Source organism: Psittacula echo (genome assembly GCF_963264785.1).
Source record: "Psittacula echo genome assembly, chromosome: 5".
In the NCBI taxonomy this organism is placed as follows: domain Eukaryota; kingdom Metazoa; phylum Chordata; class Aves; order Psittaciformes; family Psittacidae; genus Psittacula; species Psittacula echo.
Genome location: NC_137739.1, coordinates 17,231,395 through 17,246,133, shown reverse-complemented (window position 1 = coordinate 17,246,133; position 14,739 = coordinate 17,231,395). Strand labels below are relative to the sequence as shown.

The window sequence follows — 14,739 nt, the reverse complement described above, 5'->3', positions numbered from 1 at the left end:
TTATATATGCTTGGGCAGGTAGAGCGGGGAAACTGCCAGCTGCTCTGTAAAATGTCCTGAGATGTCCATAGATCAGCCTGACATCTAGATTATTTTCAACTCATTCCACCTCATGATATTGATGACCCTGTCAGTAAGAGCTGTGGCTGCTCCGTCCGGTGTTTTTCAGTCTCGTGATCAGAGCTCCTGCTCCTTTAGGACATCTGAAACCACTGAGCATTAGCGGAGAAGCTGTCATGCTGTTCTTGCTTCATGCATCAACATGAAAACTGCTGTTGGGTGTGCGTGCAGGGGCAAACTCGGGACACTAAGAGCCTTTAAGAGGTTTGTTAGGAAGCTGCAGACAGGAGCGGTCAGTGTCAGGTGTGGGTGGGAGCTGACAGGTTGGCTGGCCTGGGGACACTGCTTTCTGTAGGTGTCCCTGGCTCTGCTGCCATGCACAGCCTGGGCTGTGCTGAACCTCTTGTATGTTCATTCCAGTGAGTGCTCCACGTACTGCAGTTGCTGTCTCTGTGGCTGTGGCACGCTGGATGCCCATCAGAGAGGTGTCACTGTACAGAGGAAGGCTCCTGCTGCCTTCCTGCAGGTCCTTACCCTCTGCTCCCCGCACTCAGCCCTGCAATGCTCGAGCACTGGAGCAGAGCTGCATGTTGGGCTCCCGTCCCTGCAGATATCAGAGTCCTTGTCTGCAGAGTGGATGGAGGTGGATGTGCCAACTGCAATGGGACAGAGGGCTCAGCCCCGTGGATGCAGATGTGATAGGTTATGCCTGCTCAGGAGAGGTGAGGGCATGGGGTTCTGTGTCCCCAGTGGCTACTGCGCCATCCCACAGGGGAGCACGGGCTTCTCCTCCCAGCAGTGTTTTAACATGGCACTGGGTGTTCTTGGAAAGTAACTCGTGATGATTCGTACCCAAGTAACACATATAAGCCAGACTCAGCAAAGCTCCAGTCCCGGCTGGATATCGCCCTAGGCTGTGGGCGTTCGGGGCCGGCTCCCAGCGCCGAGGGAACAGCCATTACACGCCAGTGTTGCCTGGTTTGGCTCAAGCGGCAGGGACAGCGTGTCCCTCGGTGTCCCCGTCACCCGGCAGAGCGAAGGGGAAGCCCAGAGCCCCGCCCAGCCGCCCCGGCTACTGCGCGGCTACCTCGGGTAGAGGAGATGTTGAGGCCCGATCCTCTCATGGCGCTTCGTCTCCCGCCGCAGTTTGTCCCGGCCGCTGCGCCGTAGGCGCGTTGCCATGGAGGCGAGTGTTGCGGCCGAGCGCGGCGGCTGCGGGCAGAGGCCTCGGGCTCCTCGTGATGTCGTTCCGTGACCTCCGCGGTGAGGATCCTCAACGAGGACCGCGGGTGTGGGGCGGGGGGATGACACGGGGCACGGCAGGCCCCGGTCTCTGCTCCCCGGGCTGCCGCGGCTCTCTGCGGCCTGTTTGATGCCTCAGCAGCCGAGCGGATCCCGGTGCTCTGTTAAGTTTTTCCCGGTAGTTTCATTTATAGATGCAGGAGGCAGTGCGGGCGCCGGTGCCTCAGAGGAGGGCTGCAGGGTTTGTAGCCTTCCTTTAAACTGACTGGAGGAATAACCGAGGGGACGAGAACCCCACAGCCTGCAGTTAATTAATCTCATGGTGTGTTTTGTAGAGAGAAGTTTTGCTGACATCGATTCTGCCTGTAAATCTCTTGTTAAGATGTCATCTTTTTACTCAGGCATATTTTCTAGTGAATCATAGAATGGTTTGGGTTGGAAGGGACCTTAAAGCTCATCCGGTTCCAATCCCCTGCCATGGGCAGGGCCACCTTCCACTAGACCAGGTTGCTCCAAGTCCCGTCCAACCTGGCCTTGAACACTGCCAGGGATGGGGCAGCCACAGCTTCTCTGGGCAACCTGTGCCAGCGCCGCAGCACCCTCACAGGGAACAGCTTCTGCCTAAGAGCTCATCTCAGTCTCCCCCCTGTCAGGTTAAAGCCATTCCCCCTTGTCCTGTCCCTACAGGTGCTTGTAAAATGTCCTCCAAATTTCCTGTAGCCCTTTTAGGTATTGGAAGACTTTTTTAATCCATTCAGGACTTTTTCTTTTTTTTTTTTTTTTTTTTTTTTTACAATACTTTGAACAGGGCATATCTAATGGTAAATGAACTGCCTGCTGTGGCAACCAGCGTTCTCCGTAATACCCATGTCAGATATGTAAGAAGGAATTCCTGCTCTTGCTTGTTTTTCAGATTTTACTGAGATGATGAGGGCACTGGGGTATCCCCGACTCATATCTATGGAGAATTTCCAGACCCCGAACTTCACGCTTGTTTCTGAAGTTCTCTTCTGGCTAGTCAAAAGGTTGGTGATCAGGCTAGGACATGTTGGGGCTGCTGCCTGGGTGTGGTATGTATGCAGGGGGCTGGTGTGCTGGTGTGAAACTGTTTTAAGTTTAAAGGGTAGCATAATGATACTTAATCATTTTGTGGGATCTACTTTTATAAATGTCAGATAGAAAATGTGGTAGTTAGTTTAGTTCACAGGTTTTTAGTTTAGTTGATTCTATGACTCTGTTATTATACAACAACAAATAAGTGGCTTAGTAGCTGAAGTAGAACATACAATGTCTTAGTCTGGCAGAGCTTCAAAGAATCATAGAATGGTTAGGGTTGGAAAGGACCTTAGGATCATGTAGTTCCAACCCCCAAATTGCATCTTTGAAGGTGTGCACACTTGCTCAGAAGCAGCTGTGTGTCTTTCACATATTCTACAAACTCTGTTACTATTCTGCCTGTATGTGACCCACATTTGCCCCAAAAGGGGCAAGTGAGGACTTGTCAAGATGCAGTTAGTTCTTACCTTGTTGCTACAATTGTTGTTGATTCAACCTGGTATTGTCTGTTGTCATGCCATGTATAAAAAAACCCCTCAAATGATACAGTACTAATCTACAAGTACCCAGTTTTAGTTTTACACCCACTTAAGCCATTGTCAGACTTTGGTTAAATATTTATGAAACTTGAGGTGCTAATCAAATTATACATAATACTCTTCCTCCTATGTAAGTGAAAAAATAAACTAAGTTTTTTCATCTGCTCATACAATTGAAGCCATTTGCCTGCTTGCTATTTTTACCCTGTTAGCATCCAGTAAGCTTAATTACTGTCCTGTTAGATATTTGAATACTGTTGCAATTGTACTAAAATAAGGAAATACTTACAGCCATTCAAAATTGCTTGGATTAAGTTACCTAAATATTCTTTAAAATACTGCTGTTACACTGAGGGTCTAAAGTACTGGTTTTTTTCAGTGCCTGTAAAAACATACATCAGTCCCCCTTAGTTTGTAACAGTAAAATAGCAGAGCAATTGAAAGAAAACAAATATTGTTTTTAAAATATGCTTCTTTAATGAACCTGAACACTTGTAAAAGCTGAAACTTCTGTTATAGATAACTGGGAATGCTGAGCCTAATAAAGAAATACTTTACTTTCAGACTAAATATCAACTGAACACTGGCATCCTTTTCTGTTATGGGTCAGTTACCCTTGACACAGGCAGTTTTCCAGCTTCTAGAAGCCTTTTAATTACACTTTGAAGCAGAGAGGCTACTTTGCATGTGCCTTGCTCAAATTTCAAATGTGATTTGGGAGCAAAGATGCTTTTTTGCCTGCCTGAATGCTAAAAATCCTGACGCCTTTGTTGAGACTGGGAATTTACTGTTCTTCCCTGGTTCCTCGAGACTGGTGACTTCCAGAAGTTTCTGCACTTCACTAGTGTTTTCTTAAAGGATTTCACTATCTTTCAGTTTGCTTTTTCGTAAGTTTTTTTTTTACTTTTGAAAGTAATATCTTTAAAATGATGTCTAAGTGTGAACTTGTCGTGTGTATTTTGACTGAGTGGAAAAGTGGCATAACCTTTCAAAGGACAAGGTGGCTGGTTTTGTTATTACCAAAAATAATAATCTAGTACAAGTAATTTTAACATACCACTGGAAAGACTGGGAGCATTAACTTAGTCATATGCCTATTCTAAGTATTGCATATTCCAAATCATGAAGCCATTTATGATTAAGTTTAGTTTGATATATATAAGCAGCTTGTGATTTCAGTAGTAAATTACTTCTGAAAATAAGTCTTTCACAGACTTGAGCCAGCTAAATTTTGCTCCTTTGCAAAACCAACTGAAAAGATGTATTGATGACCCCACCACTACAGTTCCTTCTGGAGAAGTGTCTCAGGTTTTATAGCTTTTGTGTTTGTACACAAATGCATTCCAGGATCTGGATCACCCAGTCTGCAGCAGGAGCTAAAGATCTATTTTACAGTCTCATATGTGCTTGTTTTGTTTGATTTTTGCCTCACAAATGAACCAGTCACTTGAATATTGCACACATCTTGTCAGAATGTACACGTGCTTCTTGCCACAGGTATGAACCTCAGACTGATATTCCTCCTGATGTGGAGACGGAGCAGGACCGGGTTTTCTTCATTAAGGCAGTGGCTCAGTTCATGGTAAGTCTGCCTATGGAGTTGTGCTTAAGCACATCGAAACACTGGTTCCGTATTAGCTTTAACTCTCTCTTAACAATTTCTTTGCAATGGGTGGCTGAGTATGTATTGTATTCTTGTGCTGTATTGTATTTGGGTTCAAACTTGAACAGGGGAGATTTAGGTTGGATATAAGGAAGAGCTTCTTTACTGTGAGGGTGGTCAGACACTGGCATAGATTGTCCAGAGAAATTGTGAATGCTCCATCGCTGGGAATGTTCAAGGACAGATTGGACAGGACTTGGAGCAACCTGGTCTAGTGGAAGGTGTCCCTGCCTGTGGCAGGGGGTTGGGACTGGATGAGCTTTAAGGTCCTTTCAACCCAAACCAGTCTGGGATTCTATGATATGAAAATTTTTTAAACCTTTTAAATGGGTTCAGAAGAGATCCCATCATATTAATAGCATCATATTGCTAACTTTGAATTCCCAATTCTTTTGTATACTTGAACAGTTGTAACTCCTGAAATTTTTATTATGATAAAGAAGCATGTATTAGTATTCTGTTGTACGCACCCTCTTACTTACTAGATCAAGCCATATTTTTCTCAGATCCAAGCTTTTATCAGCTTATGCATAAGCATATTTGAATTGGGCCAGAAACATTTTTAGTCTTGTGGAATAAGATAACATTTGCCTTCATGTTTTTCTTGTTGTTTTGATGCAGCATGAGCCTTTGCTGTTATGACACACTTGTGTAGTGCTCTTAATCAGGTGGGAAGTATTTAATGGGGCTGCATGTGGGTGTGGAAACATTGGAAGTCTTATGCTAGTGCTAAAGGTTAATTTCTTACACTTTTTAGATTTTTTAAAATCTATTAAAGTGACATTATAACCGTGCCACCTTTTCCCTTCTGATTTGTGATTATGCCCACCATTAACTTTCTTAATTCTTGATTTTGCTATGTTCAGAATGTGGTACCCGTTTGTGCATACTGGAATGCACTTTTGAGCCTTGGAGTGTCATAAGACATAGTGAAAGATAATTTGGTTTGGAGGGATTTACACCCCTCCAAGTCAAGCATGTTTTAAAAGGACAAGTATTGAAGCAAAAATAATGTTATGTATGCATTTTCCTTTTAATAGCTGATTTTATGTAAGAAATCCGAAGGGTTTTGAGGAATTTCATAATATGATTCAGAAAGGGAAACAAATGGAAATTTCTTTAATTATCTCAGTTAATTTTGCAAGATAATATGGGGATTATTGTAGGTTTTCAGCATTTTCAGAATGAGAGAAGCTTGTAGATTCCTTGTGGCATCCGCAGTTACCATCTCCAGTAGCTAATAGCTTTATGCATCCATAGCCAGATGTGAAATATTGGAGACAGATTTGTCTCAGAAGAGAATATCAGGATAGATTAATCATCATGAAATAAAATGAGAGTACTGCTCTTCTTTTACTGAGCAAGGAGTAAAGATGTAGTAATTTTTTACATAAAATATGTATCACTCTGTGTTCCTTGTAGAGTAACTTAAGAACTTATCAAGTTCCTGACTCAAAAGTTCTTGAAGTGTTTGCAGGGTTGAATTATGTTGGTTTTTAATTTGTAATTTTAATTTGTCATTTGTCCACTTACAACTCCTCTGGTGTGTGTGGCTCAATACCTGGCTCCCTCTGGAAGGAAAGGAGGGTGGAAGGAAGGAAGAAGGGAGAGAGGGACCAGGAGGGAGGAAGGAAGGAAGAAGGAAGAAAGGAGGGAGGGAGGAAGGAAGGAGAAGGAAGGAAGAAAGGGAGGGAGGGAGGGATGAATGAAGGATGGAGAGAGGAAGGAAGGAAGGGGGGAGGGAGGGAGGAACGGTGGAAGGGTGGAAGAAAAGAAGGGTGGAGGGAAGGAAGGAAGGAGGAAGAAAGGGAGGGAGGGAAGGAACGAGGAAGAAAGGGAGGGAGGAAGGGAAGGAGCGAAGGAAGGCAGGATTAAGGAAGGATGGAAGGCAGGATTAAGGAAGGAGGAAGAAAGGAAGGAGGTAGGGAGGGAAGGAAGGAAGGAGGAGAGAGGGAGGGAGGGAAGGAAGGAAGGAGCAGAAGAGGGAGGGAAAAAATGAGGGAAGGAAGAAGGGAAGGAAGGAAGGAGTGGAAGAGGGAGGGAAGAAATCAGGGAAGGAAGGAGAAAGGAAGGAGGGAGGGAGTGAAGCAGGGAAGGAAGGAAGGAAGGAGGAAGAAAGGGAGGGAGGAAGGGAAGGAGGGAAGGAAGGCAGGATTAAGGAAGGATGGAAGGAGAAAGGATGGAAAGAGGAAGGAAGGAAGGAGAATGGAAGGAAGGGGGATGAAAAGAAGGAAGAAACGAAGGAAGGAGAAGGGAATAAGGGAGGGAAGGAAGGAGGGAATGAGGGAAGGAAGGAGGGAGGGAGGTTGGGAGGAAAGGAAGAAAGGAGGAAGGAAGGAATGGAGAAGGAAGGAAAGAGGGAGGGTGGAAGGGAAGGAAAGAAGGAGGAAGGAAGGAGAAAAGGAAGAAGGGAGGGAGGGAAGGAGGGAAGATGGGAAGGAAGGAAGGAGGGAGGAAGGAAGTAATGAAGGAGGAAGGAAGGAGAAAAGGAAGAAGGGAGGGAAGGAAGGAAGATGGGAAGAAACGAAGGAGGAGGAAGGAAGGAAGAAAGGAGGTAGGAAGGAAGGAGGAAAGAAGGAAGTAGGAGGGAAGGAAGGGTGAAAGGAAAGAAGGAGAGAAGGAAGGGTGGAAGGAAAGAAGAAAGGAGGAAGGGTAGAAAGGAAGGAAGAAAGGAAGAAGGAAGGAGGGAAGGAAGCAGGAAGGAAGGAAGGAGAGAAGGAAGAAGGGAAGGAGAGAAGGAGGAAAGGGGGGAAGGAAGGAAGGAGTTGTACCATAACTCTTGTATTCCCCAAGCTCAGAGGGTGCAACATCAGTAACCTCTTCTGGAAGTTTTGGCTTTTCAGACGTCTTCCTGCCAGCAGGAAGCATGTATAGAGTCAGTTTCCTTTGCCAGATTGAGATTTTGGGATGAGAGGGTCGAGAGGTAAACGTTTATTGGGAGTGGAAATCTGATTGTAAAGTCACTAAGTTTGACATGATTCCTTCAAAGAATCATGGGCCAAGACCTGTGTAATGTTTCCTTTGTTGCTTGAAAAGTTGGAGCTAAATCCATGGTTTGAGATGTGATCCTTTTTCTCTTTAGTTTCACAGGGAATTTTCCTGCAGTCAGTTATTCAGTGAAGTTCAGTGCAGAGGGGGGCAGAACTTACACCAAACACTTTAATGTCTGAGTCTTTTATCCCACATTGAAGGTCTTGTAATGTCACAGGCCTGGGGGGTGTGTGAGTTATGGTAACACTGTAATACCAGTTGTGTAATACCACCAGTGAATCCTGGATAGATTCTTTCTGCCACACAGTATTCCCAAGGGATAAACATTTTAGCAGACTAAAGATGCTGAAAATAAGATGTTAAGTCATTTGGGTGCTTAGTTTTTGTATTCTTAACTGATGATTCACATTTTATAGAATCCCAGACTGGTTTTGGTTGAAGGGACCTCAAAGCTCATCCAGTTCCAACCCTCTGCCATGGGCAGGGACACCTTCCACTAGACCAGGTTGCTCCAAGCCCCATCCAACCTGGCCTTGAACACTACCAGCGATGGGGCAGCCACAGCTTCTCTGGGCAACCTGTGCCAGTAAAGTTGTGCTGTCAGGAAGACTACCTCAAAGTTTTACCTGAAGTTTGGTGTTGGCTCCTTTTGCGTATTCCTTTATAATATAATCCTGTCAGGAATTTCAAGAAGAACATTTGTGTCATTTCTGTGTCAGATATATCATTTCTATTACGTTCTTTTTTCTCCTTTAGTATTTTGAAGTATAAAAAGATAATATAGTTTTTAGTGGGTTGTTTTGTTTTTTTTTCTTTACTAGTCTGTCTGTACTTTTCAGAAATGGAAGACAAGGTAATAAAATCACTAACATGGTAGCAGGGAAAATGGAAGAGAAAAATAAAATATTCTGAAGGTACTGCTGGAGGAGAAGACAGTTAAATTGGGATAACTGATCTTATTCTTGTAACTTATTAAGGGTGAAATTCACCTCTCTGCAGCAGCATCACAAGACCTGGGCAGTGCTTACATTCCACTTAAACGTAATTTGAATATAAGTGGTGCACAGAGGTTTTGCTGATCTTTATGCAGGGAAGAATTAATGGATAGATTCAGTTTTTTCATTCTGGCAATTATCCACAAATGTTCTGACATGCAGAAAGTACACTCATTTCACAGAAATTTCTTCCAGAAACATCAGTAATCTGATAAGGCAAACTTGTGTTTCTAAACAGGAAGATTTAGTTCTGTAAAGCAGAGCATGGTGCCCCTCCCAAAAAAAGCTTTTGAGTGAAGTGTGAAGAGGTCAATGAGGATTTTGTTCTTTGTGATGTAATGAATTCATTCTTTCTTCCCAAAGGCTACCAAAGCTCACATAAAGCTCAACACTAAGAAGCTTTACCAGGCAGATGGCTACGCAGTGAAGGAACTGCTGAAGATCACCTCTGTGCTTTATGATGCTATGAATACCAAGGGAGTGGAACACATGGATTTGAGTGAGGAAGACAGCAGCAAATTCAAGTTTGATCTTGGCTCAAAAGTAAGTAAAACTTGTAATCTTTTTTGGGCAGGGGTTTTGTGTTAACTTATGAAAAGCAAGTTAATTTTCTATTTGAGTCTTAAGTAGAGAATATTCTTGCACAGGAGTGGGTATGGTTGTAATTCATACTTCCTGTAGTTGAGGTTATATGCTATGATTTGGTTTACTCTCTGTGAATTCTCAACCAGAAGCATAATACAAGGCAACAGTGGCACAAAATCGGTTATCTTTGGTTTTGACTGCTGAAAAAAATGGAAATATTGGAATAGGCCAGAATAAAAACCATTTTCTAACTACTAACCTTGTTGGCATAGGAGGATTTTGCAAAATACTGACGTAAAGTTGGTTTTCAGCCCATTTGCATTGAAGGAAAGGGAAATCCTTCTGTTCCCCTAATGGACGTCAAAGCTGTTCAAGTTCTTAAAATGAATTCAGTATCTAGATATTAAAGGAAAACTCAGCACTAAGTAATAGGAATTCCTGTTGCTGCTTTCTGTTAGTTTTAGCATCTCTTTTATATGCTCATATTTTTAGTCTTTGATTCCTCTACAGCTATACTGTGTCCTGCCTACTTGTTAGGCAGCAGTACTGCTGTTCTTGAGAGAATGCCAGAACTACAGGCAAGTTTTACTCTGGAAGTTTGGTGCATCTCTGAAGAAAGCACCTGAAGAAACAATGAAAAAACACTTTTAGGTGGTCAATATTCATTACCTATGCAATGTGTTAGTCACATACCTTTTGGTATATATACTTTTTACTTTTGAACGTGAAAAAGGTGATGTTTTCCTCTACCCTGGGCAGCACACAGACCAACAACTGGCCCAGTCACTGTTTTAAAGAGGGTGTTTTTTTTTTTGTGTTGTTGGCCTAAAGTGGCTAGGGTTTTACCCAGAAATTTATGTCTAAATGGTACTTCATCTATCATAGAATCATAGAGTGGTTTGGGTTCAGAGGTCCTTGTCCGAAACCCCTTTCCAGGTTTCTTGTAGCCTCTTTAGTCACTGGAAGCTGCTCTAAGGTCTCCCCAGAGCCTTCTCTTCTCCAGGCTGAACAAGCCCAGCTCTCTCAGCCTGCCTCTAGAGCAGAGCTGCTCCAGCTCTTGCAGCATCTCTGTGGCCTCCTATGGACTCGCTTCAACAGCTCCATGGCTGACTTATGGGGACCCCAACAGAAGTTGTGCTCACTGTGATTCCAGTGGACAACTTCTTCAGTATTACAGTAGAATTTTGGCCACTGGGCTGACCTCCTGTGCAATTTTAACATCAAAATGGGAAAAATTTTACTCTGTGTGTTTCCAGATTGCTGACTTGAAGGCAGCTAGACAGCTTGCTTCCGAAATCACCTCCAAAGGAGCTAGTATGTATGACTTACTTGGCAAAGAAGTCGAACTAAGGGTAAGTGCACTCTGGAGAGCGTATAAGAACTTGTGTTCACTGGGTGCTGCAAAGGGAAAAGGTGAAAAAGTATCACTAGTTCTTAACGGCTGCATCCAAAATGAACATCTGTGAGTTTGAAGGAATGTGTCTGAAAGTTTGCATTTCCTTCCCACTCATATTCAAACTTGGATTGCAGTAACCCTGAGAAAACAGTTTGGCGTTTTCTCTTTAGCAGGAAACTTAAACACTCTCTGTATAACTGTTTGTAAATATTAACTTCATATGTATGTTTTAGTGGTGGGGATAGATATGTAGTAAAAGATAAATGATTAATACTGTCAAGTTTTCCAAGTGTAAGGCTTATTATTTCTGTTACAGGAATTGAAGGTGTCACAGTCCTGCAGGGGATGTGTTCTTCAGCTTAGCTGTAAAATTACAAGTTGTTGCATGAGGTCATGGATGTGTCCTGAAACACTGCCCATAAGTCTTTCAATTATTTTCTTAAATGCATTTATATGCTATGATGGAGGTTCTTTATTTTCTGAAAACAGACATTTAGAGAAGGGAAACCCTGATCGTTCTAGTACTGGTTTTGGAAATCTTCAGCTCTGTAATATCTGAGCAGGGGGAAGTGCACCCTGTAAGAGCTGGAGACTGTGTGCCTTGAGGATTAATGCTGCCCACTCCTACTTTGATGGAGCACAAGTGTTTTGAAGGGTAGGTCATATAGAGGGAAGATTATGTGGGACACTGCCTTTTCTGCTAGATACGTAAGTCAGCATGGCACGCAGCAGTGTGAAAGGCAGTAATATTTTGAAAGAAAGAGAGATGTGGTAAGCCAGTTTAATTCAACATACACAATTGTCACAAAACCATTAATCAGTTACTTCTCATCTTGCATTCTTTGCTTAATTTCTTGGCTTTGATAGAGTTCTCACATTAATGCTACGTCAATGTTTGCTTCGGAGCATTAAACCCTTTTTTTCTGTGTATTGCATCCCTGAGAATTCTACACTAAAGAGTCACATATAGGTCAGTAGAAGGCAACATTTTTCAAAAGCACTCAAGCATTGGTTTGAGATTGAGTATTTTTTCATCTCTCTAAATCAAGGCTTTTAGGAGTCCAACTAACTTGAGAACTGAGCCCTAGAAAAGGGACTTGCACAAGTGCAGTGTGCTGAAACATGAAATGAAAAATCAAGAGATGAGTTAGTGCCTCAGTGCAGCCACTTCTCATCGGGTCCATTAAGAAATCTTCAATGGAAGACTATTTAAAGGTGCAGTTTCTAAAAGGATGGTTATTTCTTACATACAGGAGCGAGCGCATGTTCTTGTGGTGTAATGACTGAGTGCACAAGATGGGGCTAACTAATCCTATAGACGGACTTGGCTTATATTTTGCAGAAAGGTTTGACAGATTGAACTTGCTGACTTTAAGAATCCTGTCTTGGGAAATATGACCTTTGCTTCTTTCTCATTAGCTCAGAATTTATAAAGTGACACTGTGACGGCATAGTCAGAGAGCAGCAGCAGAATTTCATGTTCTATTCCGTATGATTTGTGACTGGTTCTAGCCTTCTTCAGTGATTTGTTAAACCTGAAGAACCCATTTTTGAGTTGTGTGTTAAATGGCAAGCTTGGTATGGTACATCAGTGTGTGACAAGTTTGAGACCTGAGCCTGTAGCAAAGGAAATAGGTTTCAGGTTAAAAGCCACAAGATAGCTTCAGTGCAATTTCTCAAGTTTTCTTTTTTTAATTATAAGGACCCAACTCTGTGTTTCACTTGAAGTATGAAATTTGCTCATCAAATGAGAGCCTTAGAGCCAAATGCTGCTGGTGTCTTCCATTGCTATTAAGTCTGAGTGCCCACGGAACTCAGTGGAGCTGCGGTTCTTGTCAAGTAGCCAGGGTTCCAGTAAGGAATTGCTCTCTTTATTTCCACAGAACAAGAGAAAATAGTCTCAAGTTGCACCAGGGGAGGTTTAGATTGATTATTAGGAAACAATTCTTCACTGAAGGGGTTGTCAAGCGCTGGAAGAGGCTGCTCAGGACTTCACCACTGGTGAAGTCACTGTTCTTGGAAGATTTAAAAGACATGGATGTGGCATGTAGGGACATGGAGAGCGATGGACTTGGTGGTCTGGGTTTATGGTTGATCACAATGATCCTAAAGGTCCTTTCCAGCCTAAACAATTCTGTGATTCTCTGATTTCACACATCTTCCTTAGATTCTTCAGAGATCTGGCGAGGTACTTGGATCACAGGGCTTGCATCCTCTACCTGCCCTTCCTAACTTCCAGGTGGGCAGAGGTAGAAGTGCAGTTATTTCTGGCTTCATATGGGAAATCAGGGCTTTGTCTGTGGGTATCAAATTAGTTGCCATTAATCTAAGGTTACTTTTATTACTTTTTAATGTGAAGATTATTGATTTCCACTGTGTATGTTCTTTTGATGTTGCATGGCTAAGTAATACACACAATGAATTTCACTGGTGGAAGGATTGTGCTATTAGAGGGTGGCAGGAGAGCAGTATGGTTTATTTTTGCGTGACATTTTATGTCCTCAAACGTGTGGCATATACTGAAATGCATTGACAACTGTGACACTGATTTAATGAATTTGAAAACATGGTAGTTTCATGTTTACTGAACCTCTTTTTTTCATTTTTCTTTTCACCAATCCATCAATTTCCAAATACTTAAATGAAGGGTCTTTTTACCTAGGTTTAGACAGACTGATGATGTATCTTGTTTCTATCATAAGTGAAGACTGCTTCATTTTTCACTAACTGTAAAACAAATGCAAGCATTTGGCATTAATGGGTTGGCTAGATCTGTTGTCATCATCTGAACAGCTTTTGGGGAAAAAAGTGAGTAAACCTTATTATTTCCTTTAGAAATCATAGAATTACAGAATTCTAGAATATTTGGGTGGCAAGGGACCTTAAAGCCTATCCAGTTCCAACCCCCTGCCACGGGCAGGGACACCTTCCACTAGACCAGCTTGCTCCAAGCCCTGTCCAACCTGGCCTTGAACACTGCCAGGGATGGGGCAGCCACAGCTTCTCTGGGCAACCTGTGCCAGCGCCTCAGCACCCTCACAGGGAAGAACTTCTGCCTAAGAGCTCATCTCAATCTCCCCTCTGTCAGATAAAAGTCATTCCCCCTTGTCCTGTCCCTACAGGCCCTTGTCCAAAGCCCCTCTCCAGGTTTCCTGTAGCCTCTGTAGGCCCCAGAAGCTTCTCTAAGGTCTTCTGGAGCCTTCTCTTCTCCAGGCTGAACAAGCCCAGCTCTCTCAGCCTGGCTCCAGAGCAGAGCTGCTCCAGCCCTCACAACATTTGCGTGGCCTCCTCTGGGCTCACTCCAACAGCTCCACATCCCTCTTGTGTTGTTGCCCCAGAGCTGGATGCAGGACTACAGGCGGGTCTCACCAGTGAGCAAGCAGGTCTTTGCATCTGCCAGAAGTCCTGTGGACGCCCTAGCAGGAGCCTGTCAGGAAGCTGCCTTGCTCATACTTGCTCAATTATTAGGAAGATAATGAAGCAAAAAAAATATTCATAATAAAACTGCCTCTATGCTGGTGTCAGGTAGAAAGATTTCTGACCTTGGAATATCTCCCTGCCTTGACAGGGGGTTGGAACTAGATGATCTTTAAGGTCCTTTCCAACCCAAACAATTCTATGATTCTCAAGGTTGTTTTCATTTTATTTACTTCTTACTTAGCCCTAAGAGATGTAGTGCTGAAGTTAAAAATAATGTATTTTAAAAATACTTAGCTTGTGCTGAAGGCAGGCAACACGGAAGGTCTGTTTTTAAATGTTCCTCTTGGCACTTCCTCTGCTTGTGACCTTGAACAAACTTTATTCCCTGTATATCCTCTTGTGTAAATAAAGTAATTTCTGTAATTTTGTAGATTAAAGCTTCTAACAGCCAGATAAAGTGTTTCCCAATCCACAGAGGATACATTTCTAAGAACAGTATATTGCTGTGAGTGTTACTGTTCTGTATGCACACAGCATCAGTTTCTTCCCAAACTGATGGAAGTCATTGAGGATCTCTGCACTGACTTCAGCTTGTGAATTAAACTCTCAGGAGAGCCAAATGTATTTACATAGTGGTGGAGCCAGGATGGCATTTGTTACAACAGGAGTTGCCACTGAGGACATTTAACCTGGATCTCTTTTATTTGCAGCTTTTTGATTAAAGAACCCTTCCTTCCTCCCTCTGTACCCCTCCCATTGGTGTAGCTTGTTGCCTGCTACTTCTGTAGAGGA

General features: G+C 43.1%; 1 protein-coding gene across 1 annotated transcript in view; it reads left to right on the top strand.

Annotated features, from left to right (window-relative positions):
* The first annotated feature begins 1,169 nt into the window (after positions 1–1,169).
* CLUAP1 (clusterin associated protein 1) overlaps positions 1,170–14,739 on the top strand; it is a 67,913-nt gene continuing 54,343 nt past the window's right edge. Inside the window, exons 1-5 of the mRNA XM_080618694.1 lie at positions 1,170–1,323; positions 2,216–2,327; positions 4,395–4,479; positions 8,910–9,089; positions 10,388–10,483. Of these exons, the coding sequence (XP_080474820.1) occupies positions 1,302–1,323; positions 2,216–2,327; positions 4,395–4,479; positions 8,910–9,089; positions 10,388–10,483 (495 nt within the window). The 5' untranslated portion in view covers positions 1,170–1,301. The remainder of the gene's footprint in view (positions 1,324–2,215; positions 2,328–4,394; positions 4,480–8,909; positions 9,090–10,387; positions 10,484–14,739) is intronic.